This window comes from Malania oleifera, chromosome 1 (assembly GCF_029873635.1).
Source record: "Malania oleifera isolate guangnan ecotype guangnan chromosome 1, ASM2987363v1, whole genome shotgun sequence".
NCBI classification, from domain to species: domain Eukaryota; kingdom Viridiplantae; phylum Streptophyta; class Magnoliopsida; order Santalales; family Ximeniaceae; genus Malania; species Malania oleifera.
The window spans coordinates 114,452,958-114,480,852 of record NC_080417.1 but is presented as its reverse complement, the minus strand read 5'-3'; the positions used below and the strand labels follow the sequence as shown (position 1 = coordinate 114,480,852).

The window sequence follows — 27,895 nt, the reverse complement described above, 5'->3', positions numbered from 1 at the left end:
AATTAACTTGTAAAACTCACTAGATATTGTCAACGTGTTTAGCCTACTTTCCTCCCTCGCTAGACACTCAATGTTAACGGAGGTATTGTTAATGAATTACGTTGTTTCAATGTTTATTACTTACTTGCCACTGCTTTCATAATTGCTTACTGCTTCTGCTTACATTTGATTAAATGATAATAAAAGTGTTTCGAGGATGAATTGTAGTAAACGATATGTTAACTAGTTAAATAAGAGTGCTTTTGTGACACCCCGATTTTTCGTATTTTTTTTTTCAATAATAATAAATTATTACACGTCATTCACAAATCGGTCACATCAATAATCCTACTATCATTTATACGACTCGACTCGCATTGGGTACCAGGTAAAAAGCAATTTATTATACAACCTAACAGCGGAACACAGTATATACACATCAGTTAGAATAAAATACCCAGAGTATCAACGTACGTTAATACACAATACTATCTCATACCCAAAAATAATACAACCCTAGGGAATCACACCTCCATAGTCCAAACTCACCCTGTATATCAGGGTCCCAGCTTCCTATGATCACGGAGCTCTATCACCTGGTCTATCTCTGTCCCTTGAAAAAATTAGATAATTTAGGTGAGACACATTTCAGTAAGAAGGAATAAATTATTTACAGTGTGTAACCATATGAGTTCAATTATAATACCCATTACTTTTCAAATCATCATTTCATTTCAGAAAATACACTGATATACACATTCTCATAATCATATAGCTTTTATAAGCTTTAAAACCATTTCTTAAATTTAATAATTTTCAACACATATTTACCGCGAAGTTCCAGAGAATAGGGAAGGTTACCCGCCCATACAGGTAACTTCCCTCTACCCTAACACATTATGCAGCCAAAAATGGTTACATCTGATACCTATTAGGGCACTCACCTTACTCAGTAAGCCCTCAGGCGGAGAGTTTCACTTCGCCTCAATTATTTATTTTATAAAACACATACTATTTCATTTCTCATAATCATTTCCCATTTTAACTCATTACATATCTATGTATACAAAAATTCACATTTATGTACTCTACGTAATACATTAGATCACATAATTCCCATTTTCAACATATTCACGATTTCCATACTAAGCATACCTCCCCAACGGCATCACTAGGAATCTCACACACACACACACAAAGTCTCCATACTGAGCATACCTCCCCAACGGCATCAGTAGGAACTTCACGATTTCCATACTGAGCATACCTCCCCAACGACATCAGTAGGAATCTCACACACATACACACACACACACACAGTCTCCATACTGAGCATACCTCCCCAACGGCATCAGTAGGAACTTCACACACACACACACACACAGTCTCCATACTGAGCATACCTCCCCAACAGCATCAGTAGGGACTTCACATACACATATAGTCTCCATACTGAGCATACCTCCCCAATAACATCAGTAGGAACTTCACACACACACACACACACAGTCTCCATACTGAGCATACCTCTCCAATGGCATCAGTAGGGACTTCACACACACACTCACAGTCTCCATACTGAGCATACCTCCCCAACGGCATCAGCAGGGACTTCACATACACACATAGTCTCTATACTGAGCATACCTCCCCAACGACATTAGTAGGGACTTCACACACACACACTCACAATCTCCATACTGAGCATACCTCCCTAAAGGCATCAGTAGGGACTTCACATCACATACAGTCTCCATACTGAGCATACCTCCCCAACGGCATTAGTAGGAACTTCACACATAATTTCCATACTGAGCATACCTCCCCAACGACATCAGTAAGAATTTCACACACAATTTCCATACTGAGCATACCTCCCCAACGGCATCAGTAGGAATGAAATATCACCTACCCACAATTATTATGCGGTATTGGCATATCATCAATCATATTTCAGTATATCTCAATTCAGTTCATTATAAATATTCTCATCATTTTTTGTGCACTTTCATTATCTCATAATAATATATAACATATTTCACTTATTTCCACATTTCTCAAAATACTCATGTCAGTAATTTGTACAAATTCATTTTCATGCAAATACTTTCTACTCACGTATAAATATCACATCAATCATTCTCATTCACTATTTTTTCAGAATATACACATCATTATATTTCACATTTTTAAACATACCTCGTATGCCACACAGTTTTCATCTATTATTCATAAAATATTAATTTCACATTTCAAAATAACACAATTTAAAATTACTTAAATGCCACACAATTCATCTGATATTTATATCATAATAATTTTTAGACAAAATATCATATGCTCATTTTCACGTATTAATTCAAATAGTAATTCTAAAAACATTGCTATAATTTATTCCTCTTACCTAGCTTACTGAGAATTTCCTTAACACCCCAAATTCTACGCCATTGGCGCTCGAAATTCAACTCCTGCAATTTGCATTTTTCCTAGATTAATTAATCTATTTCTTCAAAATAATACCCATCTAGCCTTCCCTAGGCTATATATACCTCAAATTAATATTTAAACTATTATTTAACATCCCTACTTAATTTTCTGAATTTTGCCTGCAGGTTCCAAAATTACACTCGCGATGCTCACCCGGGCACTAAATTTTAGAAATCCTACTTCAGTCCCAGATGCTCAATATTTTAGCAGTTCTAAATTAATGTTAATTAATTAAAAATTAGCCCCTTAACAACCCCTGCACCCCAAATTTGGGGTTTTGGTTCGACACCCCCACGAGAATTTCGTCTCGCTAGACTTGTACAGAATCATCCTTAAATTCTCGTGGTGGTGTCCGTTCGTCAATTGAGTTTATAATTTGCAAGAAATTAAAGAAAAAAGGAAAAATAGCTTACCCCAAGGAATACTCTTACGCCGCTCCTACCACCGATCCGCTCCAGTAGAAATGACAGCAGCAGCGAATGGAGTTCAGTGGTATCTTCAGATTTTTGATTGGGCAAAAATCTGTCACGAAATCGAGGAGAGAGGGAGAGAGAATGAAGAGAGAGAGAAAGAGAGAGAGAGAGAGTCCTGCGTTGCAGGAAATAAAGAGAGAGAGAGAGAGAGAGAGAGAGAGAGAGAGAGATAGGAACGGTGTGGCAATTGAGTTACAAGCACGACGACTATAACCCGAAGAGGGAGAGGGAGAGGGAGAGGGAGAGGGAGACTAAAGATAGAAGAGGAAGGGAAGATAGAAAAGGAAGACAGAAGAGGGAGGGGAGCTACAGGTCATATTAGTGCGTTGGAGTGAGGGGGAGCCTGATAAAATTTTCCCTCCTTTTCCTTCACTTTCCTCACATTTTTTTGTTGAGGAAATAAAATTTCCCTTTTCCATCTTTATTTTTTGTAACTTTTTCCTTTTCCTTCCTTGTTTCCTTTGCATCAAACATCCCGACAGTTTTCCTTTCCTTTCCTCGTCAATTTTTGAGATTCATAGAGACCCTAAAAGTCATGTCAAAATAAATTTATATTTCAATGCAGAGCAAATGTAAATAACATTAATAATTATAGTTGTTAAGTAAAAAATAGAGGCTTGGTGTATATGGATGAAGTAATATTATGATCTTTATTATTTATTGGATTGATAATTTGATTTTATAGACACTCATAATTTTTATTTTTATTTTCTCATTATACTAAAAGTATGTGCATATGACCTAAGACCTTTATGATCATATATTGATTGATCTTTTAATGATGATGAATATAATATTAAATTGCAAATACCAGTTGGATTTTTAAACCACCATAACCATTTTTATATATTGAAAAATAAAAAAAAAATTGAGACAATAATAAAATTTAATTTTTGTCACATGAAATTTTTTTTTTTTAATTTCATCAACACAACTTAATTTGTAAATAATTTGATTTTTATTAAATAATAAATATAAATTTAATAAATTTAAGTTATATGTATTAATACTATTTGTAGTAAGATGTGATTTGACACTTCATTATAATTTTCTTGAAAAGTTTATTATGATTTTGAAAAAAAGGATAGAATTGACCTATTTATTACTTCAATACATTAATAAAAAAATGGATCATATTAAATTTAATAAATTACAAAGACAATAAATAAACTGATATTAATTCTCAAATTTTCATTTAATGTCTTTCTGTATGATGTGGAACTGACTGTTTGGTTCTTTTCTTCAACCTAACGTTCTCCAACAACCAGTAAATCTCGTGTGAAACTCTCCATCTTCGCAGATTTATCGTCCTTCTGGCTCGAATTCTCTCTCTCTCTCTCTCTCTCTCTCTCTCTCTCTCCATTGTGATCTTCATACCTGAATTTATCCATCCGTTTCATCTCGTCTCAGATTTAAGAATCCATGGTTTTTGCTCAGTTTAAGCTTTGCCTTCCTGTCTTCTTTTCGCTTTGTCTGCTCGTAACTTACGCTCAAGCAGAAGATGTCAACTATTGCAGTTAGTCTCTCTGAATCGTCTACTTCGCATAATTTCACTTTTATGTGTTGTTGCTTAAATTTGCTTCATTTTAAAAATTTGTTTTTTTTAGTGAAATTTGAATAGGGCTTCGAAACCGACATTCTTTTGAGCTACGTCATAGTTTTTTCTTGTGATTGAGTCATTTTAGGATTAGGACCGCCTTTTGGATGAATTGTTTTAAGTTTGTGTGTTATATTTCCTGTTGTTCTGTTTTTATGAAATGTTCTCAAGCGGGTTGTTGTCTTGGAGACGTCCCTAAGTTGTAGCACCTGAAAGGGCCATTATTGGTGATGGTCCATTTATGATTGAAAAATTTGTCTGTGGTTTTGATTTAATAACAATGTGTTTATCTTTGCTATAATGCTGATAAACATCATGAACGTAATTGAATGAATGTAGATAAGAAGGCTGAGTATGACGTTAAAGTGAGTGGGGTTGACATAACTCCTCATCCTGTGGCCAGGGGCCAGCCAGCAACCTTCAGCATCTCGGCATCTACAGGTATTTTCTGGATTTTGCCTATATTCTCTTCTGGATTTTTTAGCCCGATATTCTCTTCCGCAGTCACCCTTTCTGGTTGTGAATTGTTCAATCTCTTCAACAGATTTACTGGTCACTTTACATGTTGTAGATTCAGCTGTCTAGTCAGTTTAAGTGGGCTGCCATCTAGATTGTAAAATGAAATAAAGCTAAAACACCTTAGTCTATAATGCTTCCATTAGGTGTTTGTGGCATGGTGTGCTTAAAAGTTTGTGGACTTATTTGATTTGGGAAAAATATACCAGGAATGTAATTTCTAGTCTCTCCACCAGCCCATCTCTCTTCCAAAATCACCCCTACATTGTTGATTGCTTTTTTCTAGAACATAACAGGGAATTCAAGCTGTCCCTTTGTCTAATAAATATATTTTTGCTGTCCAATATATTGGATGTTTGAAAGGTGTGAGGGGACATCTTTGATTTGTGGAAGTCAATTACATGATGAATATTATTTCTGAATTCATAGAAAGTTGATTTTGTATATGCATGGATGTGGCTTATAGGATTGTGATTTTGTGCTATGAATGCATCCAGCTATTAATGTTTTGGCATTAATAATGTAGTTTAATTCTCGTTTGGTAGAGGGTTTGTGGAAGGCTACATGAAGGGGTTCCCCACTGTCAATGTCTTATTTAAAAAATGTACGTGTTATGAGAATTTTCAGTCAATGTGACACTATGATGGTATGATCTATTATTACTAAATTATGATATCTGCAGAATAAGTTGCATGGACATGGGACACTATTTTGAGGAGCAATGTCTGTTTTGCCACATATTTGCTACTCCTTGGATTCTCCTTAGTCCTTTGACACATATCTTGAATGTATCCATAATTTTAAAATATATTCTTAATTTCATACCCTTCTTGAACACTTTTTGGTCACTTTTTAAATGCTTATTGATGATTTTACTTGTTTTTGTTCTTTTTTTTTTTTGGGTGAAAATAATTCTTTGACATGTTTTATGTACAATTATGACATTTTATTATTTTACAATAATATCTAGGAAAAGGGCCACATGTATTTTATTTTAAAACTACAGTAAACTTGGATAATTCAAATGGTTGAAGTGATATGTTGAAATTTCTGTTAGAGAGAAAGAAATAGGAAGAATTAATACTTTTAGATTGGATTTTTTTAGTGATATAGTATTGAAAAAATGTTTTAACATATTAATGCTATATTTTATATATATATATATATATATTGCTGTCTCCCCTTTTTGTCATGTCTTAATTTTTTTTAAGACTTAAGTCATGGAATCTGTGTTGCGTTGCATCTGTTGCCTGTGTCAATTTTCCTGCAAATTCAGTAGAAAATTTACATCAGTAGTTAACATTTAAGTGGAAAACATGACGTGAGTAATTCATTTTCATGCATTTTTCCTTGTTAATTTTAAGAATTGACATGACCCATAATTGACTTTTCCCGTAACAGAATGAGAACAATAATGACAAAAGTGAGCAAGCCTTAACTCTGGTGGGTTTGACTCATGGTTTAAAATAATTTTAGCGAGTAATGTGGCATAACTGCAACAGGTGAAGAGAAAAAAAAAATTTATGGGTGTTACATTGCTGGATGTAGGATTAATGACTGAATTTTTCAAGCACACACACAACCTTATCTATCTCAATTTTTTTTTTTTTGAGCCCTTAACTGTTTTAAAAAGATGTTTTAAATGTATTTTGAATCCTTTAGTTCAGGGTACCAACATTGTATAGTAAGGTTAATAAATTTTACATTGGTTTTACAATTATTGGCAGAAACTAGAAAAGAGAAGAAAGTTGAGGTTGAACAATATAGAAATATCAAATTACTAATATTATCAGACTGAATAAATTTTTTAACAAAACATTATTCATATAAAATTGTTAATTGATGCATATCTAGTGAATGTTACTAAAAATAAATAATTGAAATCATTCTAATTATAATCTTCTCGTCCCCACTTCACATAGCTGATCAAGAATGATTTCCGAAGGGAAAAATGACAGAAAATGAGAAAAAAATTATAAAAATACCCCACTTCACATAGCTGATCAAGAATGATTTCCGAAGGGAAAAATGACAGAAAATGAGAAAAAAATTATAAAAATAAAAAAATATATTACCATAATAGTCCTGTGGTGGCTGCTATGTAATGGTAGCAGTCCATAATGGCTACTACTGCTGTTCTTTTTATTCCCATGGCTTTAGTGACAATGGTATCAGGACCCCAAAATTTGTTGTATAATAGCATTAAATTAAGTCGCAGCCACAATTCGAACCATTTCAGTTATATGAATTCTTTTCCACCAATCTGTCCCAAGTAACATCCTTGGAGTGCTTTTGAATTTGGATGCATTAGCTGATGTTATTTTAAAAAGTTATCTAAAGTGTGACCCTCCTCTTTATTCCCAGGACAGTGTGTGTTTGTGGAAGGGTTATAACACTTAGGGCAACAAAGAAAGAGCTATTTTTCCCATTCGGGGACACAGCATAATATATCTTGTGCATGTTTAAATGGCATTTCTGCATTTCACTATTTTGTGTATGATTTTGGTATAATTTGATAGCATAGTTACCAGAAAATGATAACACTCTAGTGAACCAAGAATTGGTACGAGCTGTCTGAAGGGTGGTACATTCATTCTGGAACTCTAAATCGAACACTCCAAAGTTTTAATTCAATATTTTTTGCATAACATTTTTTTCAATCTGTCAAAGTGGAGTATTATCACGCTCTAATTCAATTTTTAATCATTATTAATCTCTTTCACAAAAGAAAATCTCTTCTAGATTTAGAAACACCTCAACTTCCTCTCCTTAATATGCAAGTGCCATTACACATTTTTCACCCACACATCTATCAAAGTGTAGCCCTAACATTCCACATTTTAGAGCATGTGCCATACTGCGATTTGTTTCTTTTGGAATCATTAAGGCAGTTGCACATCCTTAAAACCATAAGGTGCCATTTTTCCCATGAACCATGGGTGTCAAAAGTTTACGTGCGAATCTGGTGTCCCAGTACATAAGTCTTGATCACTTCATATTTTGAAGAAAGAGGTGGATGCTTTCCTTTGAAATCTTTTGTGCCTCGTTAGGGTTCTGTTGCTTGTTTTTCTATGCTATTATGAAGGCAGAGGTGGCTGTTTTTCTTGCACCTGCCATGATGACTTGAATCTAAATTGTGTGCTTCTCCACATAAGTGATCTGTGCATATAGCCTTGGATTCTAGTCATTTTGTTTCATTATTGATCCACATCTTATGAGCTATGTTTGTTATCATGTGTAGTGGATGTTATTGTTGCTGGTAAATGAAAAACTGCACCAGAAAACAATTGAATCAGCTTTAGAAAATGGAAATCATGTCACACTTCATACCTTTTGGCTTCCAAATTTTGAATATTTTCATTTATTTTGACCTGTTATACTTCTCGCCAAATTGGATTAAGCAGCTTTTACCTAAGGGAAACTATCGAGTCAGTGAATTGTCACTTTATATACAGGTATTTTTCTGACATGATTTTTCCAACAATCGAAAGTTTCCATACATGTGTCATTATTACCACGAGGATGTTGCTTTGGTGGCAGTTTCAGAACTTTGAAAGTTAAGTAGTGCAGTAAGTAGTATTATATGTGTTATCTTTGACCTGTGTGACAGAAGTTCAATCTTATTTGGTATATGGTGTTGGCATCTAGAGAATTGCTTAGTACAGAATCGAATATACACTATAGATTCCGATGAGTGACAATTTTGGGACCACAAAATTATGACTTATGGTTTTGATTGGTAAAATTGGGAGATTCTCCTCATGGACTTGGGCCTCGTTGTCAGCAAATTCTATGTCTGAAATAGAGCTCGAGGGCCCCTCAATGACCTATTTATTAGAAGAAGTCATCAAGGAGGAGAATTGAGGGAATTTTTGGGAGCAAAAGAGGATAACTGCAGGAATTTATGCAGTTTCAATATATGAAATGCATGGTTTTAAATAATGGCCGCAACTGTTACGTAACGGCGTTACTTAATGGTTATTTGGGTTACCGATACTGTTACACACCGCGAAATTGGTGGGAAGAAAAATCACGGTTGTAGCGCCTGTTGCGGACCACGACCATTACGTAAATGCCGCTACGACCGTTACGTAACCGCTACAGGACTATTACACCAAAAAAAATATTTTTATTTTTTACTTTTTATTCTCACTTTTCCCCTCTCTTTCATAAATCATTCTCAATATACCCTGTGGCAAGAGGGGGAAAAGATTATAATGAGGATGACAATGATACAAAATATACTATTTCTTTAAATACTTGTGAGAGATGCATTTTACTTTTTATTCATATGTCTTATGTGTCTAATAGATTAATGGAGTGTATAATGTATTTTGTTTTATTAATTAATTACCACACACAATAATTTATCATAGATAAGAACAATGAGAAGTATAAATGCGCGCACACACATAATTTTTCTATCAATGGTGGTTTAAAACAAATGTAAACTTGTTGCCCTTACTAGATAACTTAGTTACTCAAACTAAAGGATCCAAAATGCACTAAAACTCTTTTTAAGAAGGGCTAAAAGTTTAAAACATGCAAGTACGCTAATATGCACAAGGTTGTGCGTGCTTCAAAAAAATTCACGGTAGTTACACCCGCTTCCCATTATGTAACATCCGCTACTCCCACTTCCCATTACACTCGTTACTGTTACGTTACCTTACTGGCTACCACGATTTAAAACCTTGATGACATGTGGTTTAAAGTTTTTCTCTGAATTTATTGTCCTATTCCTGTGCGCTGGTGGTTAGTTTTGACATTTGCATTTTTTATGTAAAACATCCTCTGGCTGAGTTAAAATTCCCATGATTGAATGTACAGTCTTCACCTTTCCATCCTAGCAACAAAAATTGCCTGGGGTTTTAGTGCTGATTCTAGCATGGTTGGTTTATTTATTTTATTTTTTATTTTTTAATGCAGGTGAAGAGATATCTGGAGGAAAACTTTTCTTAGATGTTTCATACTTTGGGTTTCCTGTCCACAGTGAGACCCATGACCTTTGCCAGGAGACATCTTGCCCTATTTTGGCTGGAAATTTTGTGATTTCCCATACGCAAGAGTTGCCTGGATTTGCTCCGCCAGTAAGTCATCTTCTTTTCAGCTGTTTCAATGAAGCTCTATCCTGGAAATTTTAGTTGTAGTAGTTGCATATGAACTGATTTGTGGTTTTCTTCTGCTCCATTCCTCCTTTGCCAATGCCTACAAAAGCTATTTTAATAATTTTATCTTAGTTGCTTCATTGTCACTCAGAAATGGATTGCCCCTCATTAATTTGTTGCAAAAGACAACTAATGTCCTTGGGTTTAGTTGTTGTCATACCGGAGAGTAAAATTTCTTGTAGTGTTCGTGCATTGCCTGGCATTTGCAAAATTGAAATAAAGAAAAACTATTTATTTTCGTAGAAGATTCAGTCTGATGAAGTTTTCAATTGCGGTAATCTTTACTGCATAAGTCACAGAAGCCGCCTTTCCCAATGAATGATTAACAGAAACAGATTGATCACACTTACTGGTTGAAGCACATTTTAATATGCTTTTACAAGGCGTATTAAATTGTATGATTTGAACCTCCACTTTGTGAAAATATATTTTAGATAGTTAGAATGGCATGGAAGACTAGTCTTTAAATTAGCAACTCCGCTTTGATTAGCTATACACATCTCACTTATAGGTTTGCCACATCAATGAATGCTCAACAAAATTTGAAACTTTCATGGCCTTGTGTGTGCATCCCTTTAATGAGTGCTTTAGGATCCTTAGCTCTGAGAAGTGCCCAAATTTCACACCACACTGGTAGATTATATTGGAAATACCCCCATAACTGAAGTACTTCAAGGGTTGTGTTATAGATCTGTTAAAAGCATTTTGGTCACCCTTCTCTCTTAAACATTTATCTTGAAGTATTTGTATGAGCACTCCAAGGCAGTGTTGCTCAAGTACATAAATGAAGCTAGACTTTATATAACTAAAAAACATAGAATCTACAAAAGAATCAGAGATATTACAAATATTACCCTTCATCCAAAGGTGTAAGACACAAAAACATTTTCTCTTTAAAGCCTCTAAAGAAGATTCAATTTCTTTGAAGGCTTTGAAATTTCTCTTTTTCCAGACCAGAAAACCATTACAGCGTACCAAGCTTTTTAACTAGGGACAATATAAAAATTAATTTGCAGTGCTTGCAATTTCTCTTTTGATGTATTCTGTCTCATTGAACTAAATATGGTATGTGTTTGAGCTTGACATACATTGTTGGCCCACAACCTAATAGCTTAAGCTTATAGGTAAAGTGGTAATTTAATATAGTATCAGAGCTTACCAGGATGTCTTGGGTTCTAGTTTTATTGCCCACGTTTATTGTGTGCATTTAAAAAATATTACTGTGTTCCCTATCATGGGTATTGTATGTTTATCTCTTCACGTGCTGTCAGGCTGCACATGTGGGGGAGTGTTAAATCTTGATATACATTGCTGACCCATAACCTAATAGCTTAAGCTTATAGGTAAAATAGTAATCTAACAGTATGCACTGGGTTTAGATTCCTCGTTGATTTTGAAATGTGGGCTTTAGTCCCATATCTTTTAATGTCTTGTAAACACAAAAATTCCTTCAAAGTCTCATGGTAAAGGCTTAATGGATTCCCCTAGTGTTAACTCGACCTCACAAAATCTACCATGGTCATTCCATAATTGTTGAGTTCTGCAACGTATGCATGTCTTACTTAACCCAATCAGTTTAGAATTTCTATTGCATACATTAGTGTATGCTCTTGCATGTGTGGTTTAACCATCACAATGAATTGATATGGGTGATGTTGGCTGAGGCTACAGCGGAATGTCATAAGATAATCATCAGCTTCTTTACTTACAGAAGCTCAATGAACAATTCCACTGCCATGGTGGAATCTGTTATAATTGTTTGTCTTGGCCTTCCAAGAAATAACACACTTATGGAGAAATATTTTTTTCAGCACTGGTTGTTGGAATTTTCAAATTTGCCACATATTCCTTGGAATTGTCCTGGCAATCTAATTGGATATAACATTCATTTTGGCTTTCTTTATTAACATTGCTGACAATGATTTAACATATGTAGGGTTCTTATACTCTCACCTTGAGGATGGAAGATGGAAACAAACATCAGTTGACGTGCATTGTCTTTGATTTCAGCATCGGGTTAACATCATCTGTGGCTGAAATTTGAGTACCTTGACCATGGGTTCATTAGTCTATCTTCACTACCTTTTTAAGTACAGAAAATTCTTCCTTTGCAGTTATATCTTGCTTTGTATATCACCTTCTGTAGTGTCTATTCCAGATCCATTCATGTAACTAAAGCATAATATTTTCCTTCTGTTTCCTTGAATGAAATGGGTTTGTCAGCATGTATAGTCTGATTTGTTTAAACTTCAGTCATGATGCTCACAGTAAAAATCATGTCCCATGGGTGTATATGGTCTCTAACCCATTGGAGTCGCTAGTAATCATTTTTGACAATACGATCATGTGGTCAAAATGGTGGTTCATGTTAAAAAATAGAGTGATATATTTGCTGGCTTACAGGAGTGGGGAAGGTAAAAATTAATACACACTAACCATGTGCATTGTGACCAAATTCAAAAATCAGATCTCAGTTATTGTCCTTAGCAGATTTCTTGAAGGTCGGCTATATTTTACAAGTGCCCCTCAATATTGTTGTGCCAACTACTTTGGGAAGCTCAGCTCAACGAGTGCCGTTAGCATAGTTTAAAATAAGTGCATTTACAGCATCAAACCTGGCCTTCAGGTTTAATGGCCATGTTGCATACCCATAGATGGGGGCTGGAACTGGGAGGTTGAACCTGCCCCTTTGGAGGGTGCGTGCGTAGGCTCTGTTCGCCGTGAGCTCAAATAGAGTCGAAGCCAAATACCGTGTTCGGGTGCCTATTGCGTAACATAACTATGTTTAGGAGTCCTTGTTTTGGCATGCCCACTATGGGACTTTATTTGGGAGTCTTTGCTTGGAAATGACGCATTATGGGTAAGCAACCATTAATTCTCACTGAACTCCATTTGGAGTGGAAGGCTGGCCTAAAACAATGGATCAAAGGGCTCTCTTTTTCCAATCAACTGGATATTTGGCATGATTATAGCACGAGAGGGATTTGCCACCTAATTATGTGACTGCTGAATAATGAACTTGGAAATGGAGAGTCATGATAGGTCCCTGTTTTATCCAAGGATTCCAATTGATGAAAAGAGAAAAAGCTGGAGGCTGCTTTTCCCCACTTAGCCACTAAATTATGAGCAGTGGCACACCCTGTCCCCCGGGGGCCTGAGCTCTGCTGGGTGCCACCCTTCGTCAATGCTGCTACGAAGCCAATCGTGCGATGCCACATCACGATATCAAAGCTGTGGCTGCCATTTTCTTAACCTTGCAGGGACAATGTAGCCATTTGATTGTTTCTATTTTAGATGAAATGACTAATTCCCCCTCCATGAGCATGGTGTGGCGCGACGGGATTGGCCGCCAGCCAGGGGCACCAATGCAGAGGTGTGCTACCATGCAGCAGCCAAACCCTCACCCTATTCAGTTAGCATCCAAGGCTTTGAAAAGCAAGCCACATGGCTTTGCAGTTTCACTTTCCAGCCATTGAAAAGCACAAAAGGAAGAAAACTCCCAACAACCTTCTTTCCTTTCTTACCCACAGCCCATCCTCTCTTGTTCAATCCTCTAACTGGGTATATAACTATATATCATTCTATGTATGTATCAGTGCATGTAAATCCAATTCTGACAGCACAGGCACATAAGAGATGAAGGGTGTGAAAGGAAGATTCCTTAGGAAACTGAAATATGTGTCCACCATCAACACTCTCAAACAAGGCCTAGTTATTCAGCTAAATCCCCCAGAAAAACTTTCCAATCAAAACTTCCAAACCCCTTCATCCTGCAAAGAAGAGGATTACAACAATCATCTAGATCATGTTCCTGGACATATTAGCGTGCTTGAACTCATAAATGATCTCGAAGCTGAGGAAATGGAATCGAACTTTCATCTTGGTCACAAAGAAAGACTTGGAAGAATCACCACGAAGTCTGAATTCACAGAGGCAGTGCCAACCAAGGACAATTCAGAGATTACAGCACCATCAGTACATGGATGCGAAAATACTGTTCCATTGGCTGATGTAGTGACAGAATCAAAAGCCTGTAACCTTGAGCAGATGGCTGCAGAACAAATTAATATCAAGGAAACGGAGGAGAATGATGAAGAATCTCCTTCTCTGCTGGAATTTGAAGAGAGGTGTCCTCCGGGAGGGAGCGACTCGGTCATTCTCTACACAACAAGCCTCAGAGGTATAAGGAAAACATTCGAGGACTGCGGCAGCATTAGATTTTTGTTAGAGAGCTTTCGGGTTTTCTTTTATGAAAGGGATGTGGCAATGCACTTGGAATTCAGGGAGGAGCTGTGGAGGATCTTGGGGGGCAGAGTAGTCCCCCCAAGGCTTTTCATCAAGGGAAGGCACATTGGAGGAGCGGACGAGGTCGTTGGGCTGCACGAGCAGGGGAAGCTTCGGAAGCTGCTGCAGGGGATACCACTGGCTCCTTTGAATTGCCGGTGCGATGGATGCACCGGTGCCCGGTTTGTGGTGTGCTTCAACTGCAGTGGCAGCTGCAAGGTCTTTGAAGATGAGAGTGATCACCAAATGTTCACGAGGTGCTCTCAGTGCAATGAAAATGGATTGATTAAATGCCCCATTTGTTGCTGAGAATCAGAAACTTACCTTAACAGCTTAACCAGCTTCTCCCTGGCTAGTCATATATTTGTTTTCTCTTTGCTTACAAAATTGTTCTCCAGATTACAAAATTTTAGTCCATATGGTGCTTGGAATCCATTGTTGTTCTCTATTCCCATCAGCTTGTGTGATGCCCTTAGAACTCAAATACATTATTATTGTAATGATTTTGTTAGTAGAGGTGGTTCTGTTGTCATTGTTGCTAGAACTTTGCTTCAAAAGACCATCTGGGGAGGCCATTATAAATGGTTCTGGAACCATGGTTGTCAGAAAACGATAAGGCCCTAGCAACCCACGAATTGGCACAAAAATTCCAAAAGGTGATTACATTTTCATTCCGGAACACTAAATCTAACCATCCAAAGTTTTAATTCAATACATTTTTTATTGGTTAAATTGGAGAAGCATCACATTTTGTGATTATATTATCGGTCATTATTAATCTATTTTTAACAAAAGAAAATCCCTTCTATATTTATAAGCATCTCAACATAGTCTTTCCAAAATATACGAGTGTCAGTCACACATTTTTCACAAATATCTATCCAAGTATACGGTAAGGTTTCGCGTTTTAGGGCATTGTGGAGGCAACAAATTGAACCATTGTGGGTCTTGGTTTTGGACTCAACTGTTGCTAATGCAATGCAGCTCAGGGAGTTGAGAGATGGTTGTGGGGCAAAAATCAAGAAGGTGCAGAGCATGCACTTTACTTTCTGCCTAAAATTTAGGAAAAAGTTGCAATTTGTACTGAAAGTTGTTTGCCAAGACAAGGTACACAGCTTTTCTTTTTTTCTTCTGAGGCATCTGCGAGCTGATAAACACCTAAACTCACCTTTATCTTGTAGCCAGAGAGAGAGAGAGAGAGATGTATACCTTTACCATACAACCCTAAACACCTAAACTCACCTTTATCTTGTAGCCAGAGAGAGAGAGAGAGAGAGAGATGTATACCTTTACCATACAACCCCCTTTAGCCTCTATGGAATTTTTAGGCCCTTCCTTTTCCTCAATTTGCATTTCTTCTATTTGATTATTATGGGATATGTTTGGTAAGGATGTGATAACTATGAGATGGAGGTTGTCTGGAGCATGTAGTTATGATCTTGTATTTAGATGAGATTTAATATAAATTTATATTACACTTTATTTAAAATTTCAAATTTAAGGGACAAATTTTAAGCTTGAAAACATATGAGAATATTATGTATTACATTCGGAACAATGAGGATATGCTTTTACCAATCATTTTGCATTCACTACATTTGGATTTTCTCTCCATCACTAAGCATGTTTTTGAAACTTTTTATTAGAGATTTGGAAATTAGTGTTGGAATTTTTAGAAATTGATCATTGAAATACAAAGGAAAGTCTGGCAAATATTTTTTAAAAACAAATTATTTTTCATTGCAAGTGAAGGGTTAATATATGGGGAATACACATTTTACAAGACAGATACAATAATCTCAACCAATTTAAAAATACGTGAGTATTCCAACAAATATTCTACTGAGTATCGGCAAGATTTGACATTCAAATATCTTTTCAAGATTATCAAAATTCAAGCCTTTATGAGGAAGATAAGACAGCTCAAATTTAGATGATAACAAATCTTAGAAATATGCTTGCACTAATTTAAAAATATACTAAACCATCAAAGCTTTAAATATAAATCTACAAATATTTTAAATATTTGAAGATGATCACAAATCAAATATTTCCCTTCAAAGTAAAAATTAGTAGAAGACAAAGAATCGAGACGAGTTTTTTCTTATTTTAACTTTTTTTAAAAAAATATATATTAAATAATACCACATTTCGGAAAGTATTTCCTAGAATGACTTTGACGTAATCTCGCTACTCGAAGTAGCGAGATTTCTTTTTAAGAGATGATGCTCGTGTGGACGCGTGGCAAATCTCGCTGGTTCATCCAGCGAGATTTGCTTCGCATATTAAATGCTTATCTAGTCAGCGTTCGACGCGCGGCAAATCTCGCTAGATGAACAAGCAAGATTTGCTTCAGCCATTACCAAGCCCTTCCTCCTTCCATTGTCTTCGTGAACAGAGGGGAGTACGCACCTTTTGCAGAGAGACTTGGAGGAGCAGCAGGTTACCGTTGAAGGAGACAGGGCCGGATGAGCGCAGGTGACTGTTGTGGCTAACCGTTGAGGGTGTGCGTATATAAAGTCGAGGAAATGGGATAAGACACATTCTAAGATTTAAGTTTGTTCATAAAATTTAAATTAATTTATTTGATCGAATAGCTGGTTTGATAATCCGATTTGAGTTTAGTACTGTTCGTAAGGCTTCGTTCGAAAATGCCTTTATTTAAGGTTAGGGTTTTTTTTTTTTTGGTATTTCAATTATATTTTTTATGATATTGCCCAAAAAAAATATGCATGAAATTTTTTTTGTGCCAAATTATATAATCGTTTTTGTATTTTTTATGTTTTTTAGCATGTTTGTTTGATATAGTAAAAATTAAAATTCTAAATGCATGTTGTTTATGTGATTGTGATATTAAATACAGTAGAGGTTATTGTGTTCAAAATATGAGGCCAAAAACCGAAAGTACATTTATGAATTGTGGGTGTGTGCAGATATATTAACTCAATTTATAGTGCATTTGTATAAGCAATGGAATTAGTGGTTTTGAAAATATATTCCCAGATAAAATTAAATTTATTATTGGAAGATATACTAATTTTATTCTTAATGTTTATTTTTTACAACTCAAATTATTGATCATCTATATGATATTATACAGTTTAAATGACAATAATTTTAAAGAGATAGTTTAAAGGTTAATTTATTATGTAGTTTTTAATAATATACTTTCTTTATTTAAAAATTTTATCATACTGTTATTTTATTGGCTAAATATAAATTTGCTTTCATTCTGTAAACTCAATAGGCTTGCAAAATGCAATTTTATCTTATTTAGATTAAATTATTTTTAAAAAAATATTTTTAATATTTTAAAGATGAAAATATTTTTTTTCAATTTACAATATTTATACTTTTTTATGTGGTGCAGATAGAAATATATATTGGTAAAAGATCTTAAAGAAATGTTTAAATTACAGAAAATTAAAACTGCAATAGTTAATTGACACACAATAAAATTTAGGTAGAATTGATTTATGTATTTATTTTAAAGCATGTATATGTCTAAAGCCCTGCCACACTTCAATGATTTTTACTATGCAATTCTTATATGTGTTCATTTATATTTATACTAGTAGAAATCCTATAGCATGGATAGGGTATGATCCCAAAAATAGCTATTAAATAAAAGTATTAAATTATTATATTACAAATAATGCAAATATAAATTTGGTATTTTAAATCACAAAATTTAACTATGAAATTAGATATAAGTCAAAAAAAATTTATAATATTGTATAAATTTTAAACATTTTTCTTAGTCTCAAATTTGGTAGAAACCTTAAATGGGTGTTCGGTTTGCAACGTATTTTAATGATATATAGTTAAAGTTGTGACCCCAAATAAGTTAATAGTGGTTACGAATAACTAAAGTATGTATAATTTTTAAAATTGTTTCACTTAAAAAAAAAAAATTCCCATAGACTTACTAGTAATGCAAGAAACCACTTGCTTTTAAATGCAGTTTATGAAGGAAAAAACTTACTATTATTAAAATAAGTTACTATTATTATAAATAAAAACTTACTATTATTAATGGATATATAGTTAAAGTTGTGACCCAAAATAAGTTAATGGTTGTTATGAATTACTAAAGTATGTATAATTTTTAAAATTGTTTCACTTAAAAGAAAAAAATTCTCATAGACTTACTAATGATGCAAGAAACCACTTGCTTTTAAGTAGCTGTTTTGCTAGGGCATTATTTCAATGCTAGGCTGGTGGGAAGTAAGGTTATATATGTTTAGTTCACAAATTATATAGAATGTTAAAATGAAAATGTAATAAAAAGGTATACGAAAATTTAATAATTCTAAAAGAAGTCATCAAGAAAAAGTTTGCGTTGTTTCAGTTAACATAAAATAGAATGAGAACTAAAAATCAATATTGTTGTGATCAAAATTGAGAATAATTTTTATTTAAAAAGAAGTGAGTTTACAGTAGATATATGAATGTTATTAAGGGTATTTGTGACAAAAAAATTTTATTACCTTATCTTTGGAGAGACCTCGAATTTGAATGTGAATTTGCATTGGATTTAAATAAAATGTAATGAAAAATTATATTAAAAATTATTCAAATACATCCAAATCCAAATTTAAGATCCAAAATTTTTTTGAACGAAATAAAGACATTCTAAAATCTATATACTAAAAAACTTAAAAGCTATAAAATAATTTAATGATCATAATATAGTTATAAGATGATTAAACTTAGTGAAATTAATTCTTGATTACTATAAGCAACACATATCACTTATACATACAATTTTATTTTGTGTAGGTCTTTTTTATTTCCCGATCATTGATCTAAATGACAAGAAACTCAAGCAGTGTTCCGGTCACTGTATTGTTGTACATAGGGGGGGATATCATAACCGGAGCATATGGTGTTAGTTATAATAGTCCGCCAGTTTGATCAATTTGAATTGGTCATAGGTTTAAATTAAATTAATTATAGTCGAAGATATATAAATATTTACATATTGATCCAGATCAATATGCATTGCGGGTGATCGCAAGATACCCTTTGCGATGATACAATAATATAGTCCTCTACGAGGCTGCTCCTATATCTGATGATTATGGTCTGCGCATTGTGTTGGACGCACACTGCATAGGTAAGACATATTTAACGGTGCAATTATATATCAAAACCATTCCTCAAATGGGTGTAATCGAGGCTAGGTAGTCAGACGCTCCTACTGAGCATTTAGATGAAGTCGAGGAAGACACCCAACACGCACATCATCTCGATGTTAGTGCGGAGGTTGGTGGTATGCGTACGATCGATTTTAATGAATATCTGAGATCGTCATTTGAGTCTTTGGCGTACGAAGCACCTGTTTCTAACACGTATCCACGGGGAGGTTGCGAAAATCTAGGTGCACAAAAAATCTCGAATATAATTTCGAACCTAGGTGCATAGAAAATCTCGGTACTTGGAGTAGCAAGATTTAAGTAAATCTCACTACTCGAGATTTAAATGTTAGACCCAATATAGCACGAACGCGTGGCAGCTAAGGGATTTGCATACGTAGCAAATTTTGCTACTTTGAGTAGCGATATTTAAGCAAATCTCGCTACTTCTTGCAGTGAGATTTAAATGCCAGGTCCAATCTAGCACGAACGCGTGGCAGAGAAGGGATTTGCATACGTGGAAAATCTCGCTACTTGGAGTAGCTAGATTACGTTAAAGTCATTCTGGGAAATACTTCCCAGAATGTGGTATTATTTAATATTTTTTTTAAAAAAAAAAAGTTAAAACGGGAAAAAACTCGAATCGAGACATTTTTAAAAAAGTGTGAGAATTTGTCTTTCATTAATATAATTTTAAGATGCTCTTAAAAGATTCTCATCCAATCCAATAAATCCAATCGTGTAAAAGATCATAAATTTGAATAAGAGAGAAATATTATTTTGCATCACTAATAAGGCAGATAAGCATTTAATTATATTAGCGACAAATGGCTAGTATTTTACTAGTATAAGATATATAATTGATGAAGTATGCTCCAATTGAGGGTCTATTAAAGTCAAGTTGAATAATAAGATATTCAAACTTGATTTGACTTGAAAAATTGAAGCTCAAATCTTAATCAATCTTATAATTGTTAAATTCGAACTTGACTTAGTTATAAATTTTCAAAACTCAGCCCAACTCAACTTAATTAAGTTTGATTTGATATAATCTCGCAAATAGTACTAAGAAATTTGAACTCAACTTTCCAAGATATTTAAGTAGCAAGAACTCAAACTCATTTTTCAGTGCTCCGTGGAAGGATGAATTGGAAAGTACCTATGGTTCAAGCAATTAAACTACTTAAGGCAAAATCATGGCAGTTTTAAAAATGAAAAAAAAATTAAAATTCTAATTCTACCCTCATTATAAATCCTTAAATTTTGAAATTCTACATTTATCCCAAAAATCCAAAATTGAATGCTACCCTTTACATGGCACTTGATTAATGTATAGTATTAATAGTATTATAGCCTTTTGCAATTTCCTTTCTCCAAATAAGCAGCAGCACTCTCCAAACTCCCCTTCTTTTCCATTGATCTCTTTCTTTTCTCCTTAACCTTCAACTTTCCCTCAAAGCTTTTCCCCTTTCACTTCTTAACCTAGTTGTAAGGCTATACATATATTTTTTGATGAGAGTATTGGTGGAGAAGGTTACTGTTATGATAGAACTAAATGTTGTTTTTGCAGTCACTATTAAGTATAAATTTTTTTAAAAATAAATTCAAAGCAGACTTTGACATTTATCGGTGAAATCAATTTTTTCTTTCTTTTGGTCGAGGAAGGGGGGGGGGGGGGGAGAGAGAGAGAGAGAGAGAGAGAGAGAGAGTTAGCCCTTGTAGACACCTCATTTTGTCTGGGGCTTTATATAGCAAAATTTAGATTTTTTTTTTATAAAATTTTAGTGCCCTTTTAGGTCTTTTAATACAATGAAAATGGGAAAAATACATGCAAGATAAAAATAAAAAAAATTGAAAGCATGGAAATAAAAAAAATTGAATATGTGAAAAAAAGGAAAAATAAAAATAAAAAAACAAAAAAACTCCTAGAAAACATAATATGATGGGTCAACTTCTTTATGCTTACACCTGCACAAATAAAGGAGACTTTAGTTGGAAATTTGCATAATTGCAATCAAAGCTAAAGCAAACAAAAAATATCTATCAATCTAGTTTAAATTTGATTGATCAATAAGAATTAATGGGACTGTTATGTTTGGGGCCTATAAATAGAGATTTTCAGAAGGGTTGGAAGGGAAGAAAAATTGGAGAGGAACTGGTTATTGTGAGAAGAAAATTTGGGAGGAGGAAAAGAAAAAAAGAGTTGGTTATCGGAAAAGGGTGAGAGAAAATTGGGTATTGGAAAGTGAAAAAATTGAGAGCTTGAAGTTTGAAGAAGAAAAGTCGTAAGGTGGTGCTTGTTGGGTTTTGATTTGCAAAATAAAAAAAGGTTGAATAATTGAGGTTGAAAAAAAAACTAAGGACTAAAGGATTCGATTATAGAAGCTAGAAAAAGGTTTGGTAAAGGGAGACCCAAGAGCAATCGGGCGAAGAAAGAGTAGGTTTGCAGATTTGAAGATTCAGAGGTTGGTTCTTTAAATTTTTGTAATTTTGTTTGAATTTATGGCATGTATTGAATTTTAATTCTGTAATTTGAATTCAAATTTAGATAGAACCTTTGAATAAGAAATCAGTTTTAACTCAATAAACCAAAGAATTTCTCTAGAATACCCTAAACATGCTCAAGTTTTTGATTTGGATCTGATTTGAAAACCCAAGTACCCATATCCTATAACCCGGATCCGAATACCTAAGATCCGAACCAAAGACCTAGGTCAGCTTGCCCAGGTCCAAGGACCACGACCATTAACTTGTCCACCCAAGACCCAAGTCAATTTTGACCTGGATCCATTGTTTGTTGACCCATTGTCCTAAGCCTATTAGTCTTTGGAACTAAATCAAGACTAGAAACTAGGCCCAACCGGGCTTAACTCAAATCCTCCCAAGATAGATTCACTTACCAATTACCCCATTTCCAAATTAATCCCATTGGGCTCGGCCTAACTAGCTGAGCCTCATTTAATTAAGTGTATGTCCAATTCTCCGTAGGCCCAAACCCAAACTTGCCTTAAACTTAACCCATTAGCCCTAGCCAACGACCATCAAACCTGTAAGTGTGGCCCAAATCCTAACCAAACAGACCCTAACCCAACTCAATTCCTAAAAGACCACAACCCTCCTAAGCCCATTAACCTAATCTTATACCTAACCTAAGTTAGGTCAACCTAACCTGAAACCCCATCATACTCGTTTGGTTCCCAGGAAAAGAGTTTTTTCTTGTTTTTTTTTTTAATTTTAAAATAATATATTAAATAATACCTTATTTGGAAAAATATTTTCCAAAATGACTCTAACGTAATCTCGTTACTTGGTCCAATGAGATTTAAACAAATCTTACTGGATCAAGTAGCGAGATTTAAAGGGCTAGATCAGCGTGAGGGGCAAAGTGGGGTCTTTGTTTAAATAGCGGGGAAAAATAAGAAATTCAGAAGATTCATCGGAGCGTAGGCTGGTGCAGGGGACAAATGCATGCAAATCTCGTTGGATGTAATTATTATTTTTTTAAATATTGTTCGTCGTCACTGCTTAAGTTGTAAAATTATATATTATTGCTCTTTTTTTTGGAATATATTTAGTTTTGTATTTTTATTTTTATGCTTCGTTTGGCTGCTGAGAAACTGTAGGAAAAATTGTGATTGCAATTTTAGTTTTTTCTTCTCATAATTAAACTTTTTAGAAGTTGGAAAAAGAAAAGCATGTACTACTAAGCTTGTCATTTTCGATGTCTGGCATTCGGAAGAACGCCGTTTCTAGAAATGGAGAGGGCTAGGTTTCCCACGATGTCGCTGGCGGGGAGGTTTTGGAAGAATGGGGTGTTGGGCAATTCACCGGAGACTTGCAGCTTAAATTAAGGGAAATTTCCAGCCCCAAAAGTTGACCAAGCTGGCTTAGTATTTCGCCAAAGAAACCATTATTCCCGAGGTCTAACAATGTTATTTTATTGCAGGACACGATCTCCCTCGAGATTTTGCTGACTTATTAGACAAACCCTTGGCTCCCCAATTAACTAAATAGAGCAGCCACATGATGAAACACTCTCCATTGAAAGGACTTTAGAACTCCCATGGCTCCCTAGTTAACTAAACATTAACATGGCTCGTCGCCCACATCAAAATTAATGTCCAAAACATCAAAAGAAGAAGAAGATGCAAGCAGGGGAAAAAAAATAGGGGACTCATCTATCCATGTGATCAGGCACTTCGGGGATCTCCAAGATACTCTCCAACGATGGCTTCCATGCTTCACTGACTCTATTCTCCACTCCCCCTCTCTCAATTTTCTCCAAAACTTCTTCTAATCTCTTCCCTTCTCCTCCCCCGCCCTTTAGCTGAAACATCAACCACTCCAGCTCTCCCTTCATCAGCACCACCTTCACCACCCTCATTCCTTTGTTTCGAAACCCATTTTCCTTCACAAGCCCACTTTCCCTCACAATACCACTTCCTTTTCTACATTTTCTTCCTAATTTTCTCGCTTGACCATTTTCCTGCACTTTCCCTCACAAGCCCACATACGTGCCATGCAAATCTTGTTAGATGGTCTAGCGAGATTTGGTTAGGAAATGCACTAATCTTGATCCTAATGTGAGGTAAATCTCATTACTTGGTCTAGTGAAATTTGTTTAAATCTTGCTAGACCAAGTAGCAAGATTATGTGAGCTAATTTTTTTTGAATAGAGTATTATTTAATATATTATTATAAAATAAAGGTAAATCGGGAAAAAATTCCCAGAAAAATTCACGAAAAAATGCAAAAAAATTCAAAGAGCTAGAAATGAAAACAACATTAAGTAAAGGGTAGGGGGATTTCACCTATAGGATCTAGATTTTGGCTCTAGAGGGTCAAATAGTAGAGAGCTCGAGGCTCTCTGCTCTTTGTTTTGAATCGAGTCATGTAGATAAACAAGAAATCAAAAGAGTGTGAGAAGAAAAGAAAGAGAGATGAGGGAAATTGAAGAAATCAAAGAAAGAAGGAGAGTGAGAGATGAGATGAAGGGAGAGACCTGAGGGAGAAAGTGAAAACCAGAGCAAGAGAGAGGGCCAAAAACTAGAGAAAGAAAAATAAGAAAGAGGTGGGGAACTTTCCCCTAGGATTTGGTTGTGCGGTGACCGGCTGCGACCATGGTAGACAGTGGTAGAGAGTGAGAAAGAGAGGGGTTAAGAGTGTAGAGAAAGATTTGAGACTAAAGAAAAGAAAAGAAAGCGCTCTTCCCTCACTAAGAGATGCACGGATTTGGGGCTGAATCTCCTTCTAGAGTTGGATCTCTAGTAGATTTAGTGGTTGTGGCTGGTGGATTTTGAAGCTTAGAGTTAGGCGAAGGTCGTCCCTAACCTCCAAGTGCAATTGTTTGCTGTATTTTGAAATTTTAGTTTTCTCGCCCATGAGTAGGTTTGAATTTTGAAGCTCGGATGTGCTCTCATGGGTCAAAAGGCCGCAACTAGGGTTCAAGGGAAGGCTCATTTAGAGGTAAAATCAAAGGAAGATGTTGAAGATGCCCTAACATTTATAGAAATTAAAGGAGGGAAAAAGGATGTATGGAGTAAAAAGAAGAGACACGAGATTATGGTCGAGTTTGCTCGTCTCTCTAGTGAGGTGTTGAATATTTCTCAGAAAGAGCTAAAGGAGAGGCAAATCTCTGTGGATCTGATGGAACAACTACAGATGCAAATGGGAATACATACTAGTTCTTCCACCTCTGGCTCGAGCGAGGGATTTGCTGCAATCAGCTGGGTATGAAGGTGGAAGATACTCCATTGACAGTGAGTGGGAAATTAATAGAAGAAATAGGGCAATTTGAAAGCAGTAGTGAGCAGAGGGTAGAGACAAATAATGGGAAATCTGCAGGTAATAGGAAGTTATGGGGTGATGAAGACCCTGAGGAATCAAAAACCATGGGTTCGAAGGACTCAAACGATGTAGTTGCTTTGGTCAGAGAGAAAGTACATAGACCTATATTTAATTCGGTTGAATAAGGAGAGAATAATCAAGCTCGTCAGGAAAACCAAGAAGATAAAACGATTATGAGAAACAACAGAAAGGTGGCGTGGGTAGAGCTATTTGCAAACAACAAAAACCCAGAGAACTGTGGTTCACTTCTGGCATTCACCCCCTATGGTGAAGGTGCTCGAATTTCAGCTGCTGAGTTCATTGATTCAGTGGGAATTGCAAGCAAAAATCTAGTGGGCAATTTTACAGGGAATTTTCCAGGTAAGGCTGCCTTCAACTCTCTGGTTGGTGCTTGGAAAGTTCCAGTAGAATTGATCTAGCATGATAAAGGGTGGATCATTTTCAACTTTCAGAGGGAGGAGGACCTTAATACTATCCTTCAGAATGGTCTGTATTCAATTTATCGAAGGAATTTGATCCTGAAAAAAAATGTCGAGGTATTTTCAATATGGTTATGAACATAGACCATTGTACCTGTGTGGATTTAGTTGAAGGATCTTCCCTGGAGCTTTGGACGCCGATGGCTATTGGAAGGATGTGTTTTGAAATTGGGCGACCACTATACATGGACAAGCTGTCTACCAAAAAGGATAGAATCTCCTACGTCAGGGTCATGGTGGAAGATGACGTAGCTAAGGAAATCAAACACAAAATTAAGGTTTGGTTACCTAATGAGATTGAAATTATGTAGGAAATTGTATATGAAGGGTTACCTAGATCTGGCAATAAATGTAAAACTATCAGACACTGTCCAACTCTACTGTTATGGAGCTCTATCTACTCCTCTACCTGAATTTTTTGAAATGTTTTAATATTGAAGTGAGACACCTCTCAGTAAGGGAAATAAATTAGTATCAGTGTGTGGCAACATGAGTATTTTCGTGTTATACATATAAATAATACATAAAACATAACTGGAAAAGTCAGACTGTACTAAACTGAGTAAAACATGATTTTTCAATTCATAATATAACATACTGCATACTGTATATGGAAAACATCTTATATAACTGTACTATACTGAAATAACACCCCGGATGGATAGTTAGCTGATGTCATGTCTTACCTCCACATGACTGGGTTGTGCGGCCCGAAGGTGGGACCCAGTAATGGCTGGCCGACCATGCCAGAACAAACATAAGTCTGTAAGTATGATGGATCTGCCCCACCTGGTCCTAGACTGCCAGGGGAACATCACCACTCTACACTGAAGCCACATCGACTGCCATCTCTCACACTACTAGTCGTGTGGTAGCACTATCATAATTCTGAACATATACCTACGGTACCGTGCTCCTAAAAACTGAACTAAACCATACCATCTGGGTTCTGATATCATATAATATGATTCGTATACTGAACATAACTGTTTCATATTTCATAATAATATCTGACATGATAATATTTCATGAATTCTGTCATAACATACATGAATATGGCATCTACGCCAACACGAATCACGACATCTGCACCGGTATAACATAGCATGTAATCTCGGCATCTGCGCTGGCAAACCGTAATATACTGAACATGAATTTCTTGCACTGTTTACATAATATTCATAAAATCATAGTTTCTGTACTGTTTATAATTTTCCTGAAAACTGGAAATACGTGTTTATTCTGAAATAACATAATATTCCATAAGCATAATTTTCATGATAAATAATATTCATGCCACACAAGATGGATAACATTCTGGTGTAAAATTTATTCTAAAATCATGTTTCCTGATAAAACATATTTAAATCATATCCCTGTTCACAACAGTATTTCCCAAACATAATCTTACAACATACATATTTTCTTGAAATTAAATGCTATTAAATAATGAATAATTTTATGAAAATACTGAATTAGTTTATCCTCTTACCTGACTTGCTGAGATGTCCACACAGTTCAATCTTGAGCTTGTGGCATTTCCAGTACAAAATCTACAATTTCCATTTCCTCAAAACATTCAACAGAATTACAATATAATTTTCATAAAACATTTCCTAGGCTCCTAATAACCTAAATAAATTATTAAACTCCAAAATAATCAAATTACCTTGGTTTTCCTAAACTATGCCTGCGAGGTCTCGAAATTACACCCGTGGCGCTTACCCGAACCTTGAATTCAATGATCCTAATTCAACCTCAGAATGCCCAATATTTAACATTTCTAAATCTACAATAATTAAATAATAATTGTTGACCTTATAGGTCACGCCCGGTTTTGATTATGACAAATACTCATTATATCTAATGGGTGTTTGAGGTTTTATGCAGGAATTAAATTGTCAAGATCGAGACGGGCACAAAGCAA

The 27,895-nt window shown here is 35.2% G+C and overlaps 2 protein-coding genes across 2 annotated transcripts; both read left to right on the top strand.

The window, feature by feature from the left end:
* Positions 1 to 4,067: 4,067 nt before the first annotated feature.
* Positions 4,068 to 12,445, top strand: LOC131145105 (uncharacterized). Its single transcript, XM_058094229.1, has 4 exons — positions 4,068 to 4,455; positions 4,876 to 4,977; positions 9,982 to 10,142; positions 12,157 to 12,445. Exons 1-4 carry the CDS (start codon positions 4,362 to 4,364, stop codon positions 12,262 to 12,264), a joined length of 465 nt encoding a protein of 154 aa, XP_057950212.1. The 5' UTR covers positions 4,068 to 4,361; the 3' UTR covers positions 12,265 to 12,445.
* A 441-nt stretch (positions 12,446 to 12,886) lies between these two features.
* Positions 12,887 to 14,937, top strand: LOC131145039 (uncharacterized protein At5g39865-like). The gene has a single exon (XM_058094118.1). It carries the CDS (start codon positions 13,857 to 13,859, stop codon positions 14,811 to 14,813), a length of 957 nt encoding a protein of 318 aa, XP_057950101.1. The 5' UTR covers positions 12,887 to 13,856; the 3' UTR covers positions 14,814 to 14,937.
* Positions 14,938 to 27,895: the final 12,958 nt, after the last annotated feature.

Bases quoted from the DNA above. Each gene is read 5' to 3' on its own strand.
- LOC131145105 (XM_058094229.1), top strand. From the start codon at position 4,362: ATGGTTTTTGCTCAGTTTAAGCTTTGCCTTCCTGTCTTCTTTTCGCTT. The intron at 4,456-4,875 runs GTTAGTCTCTCT...GAATGAATGTAG, and splicing joins AGAAGATGTCAACTATTGCA to ATAAGAAGGCTGAGTATGAC. The intron at 4,978-9,981 runs GTATTTTCTGGA...TTTTTAATGCAG, and splicing joins CAGCATCTCGGCATCTACAG to GTGAAGAGATATCTGGAGGA.
- LOC131145039 (XM_058094118.1), top strand. From the start codon at position 13,857: ATGAAGGGTGTGAAAGGAAGATTCCTTAGGAAACTGAAATATGTGTCC.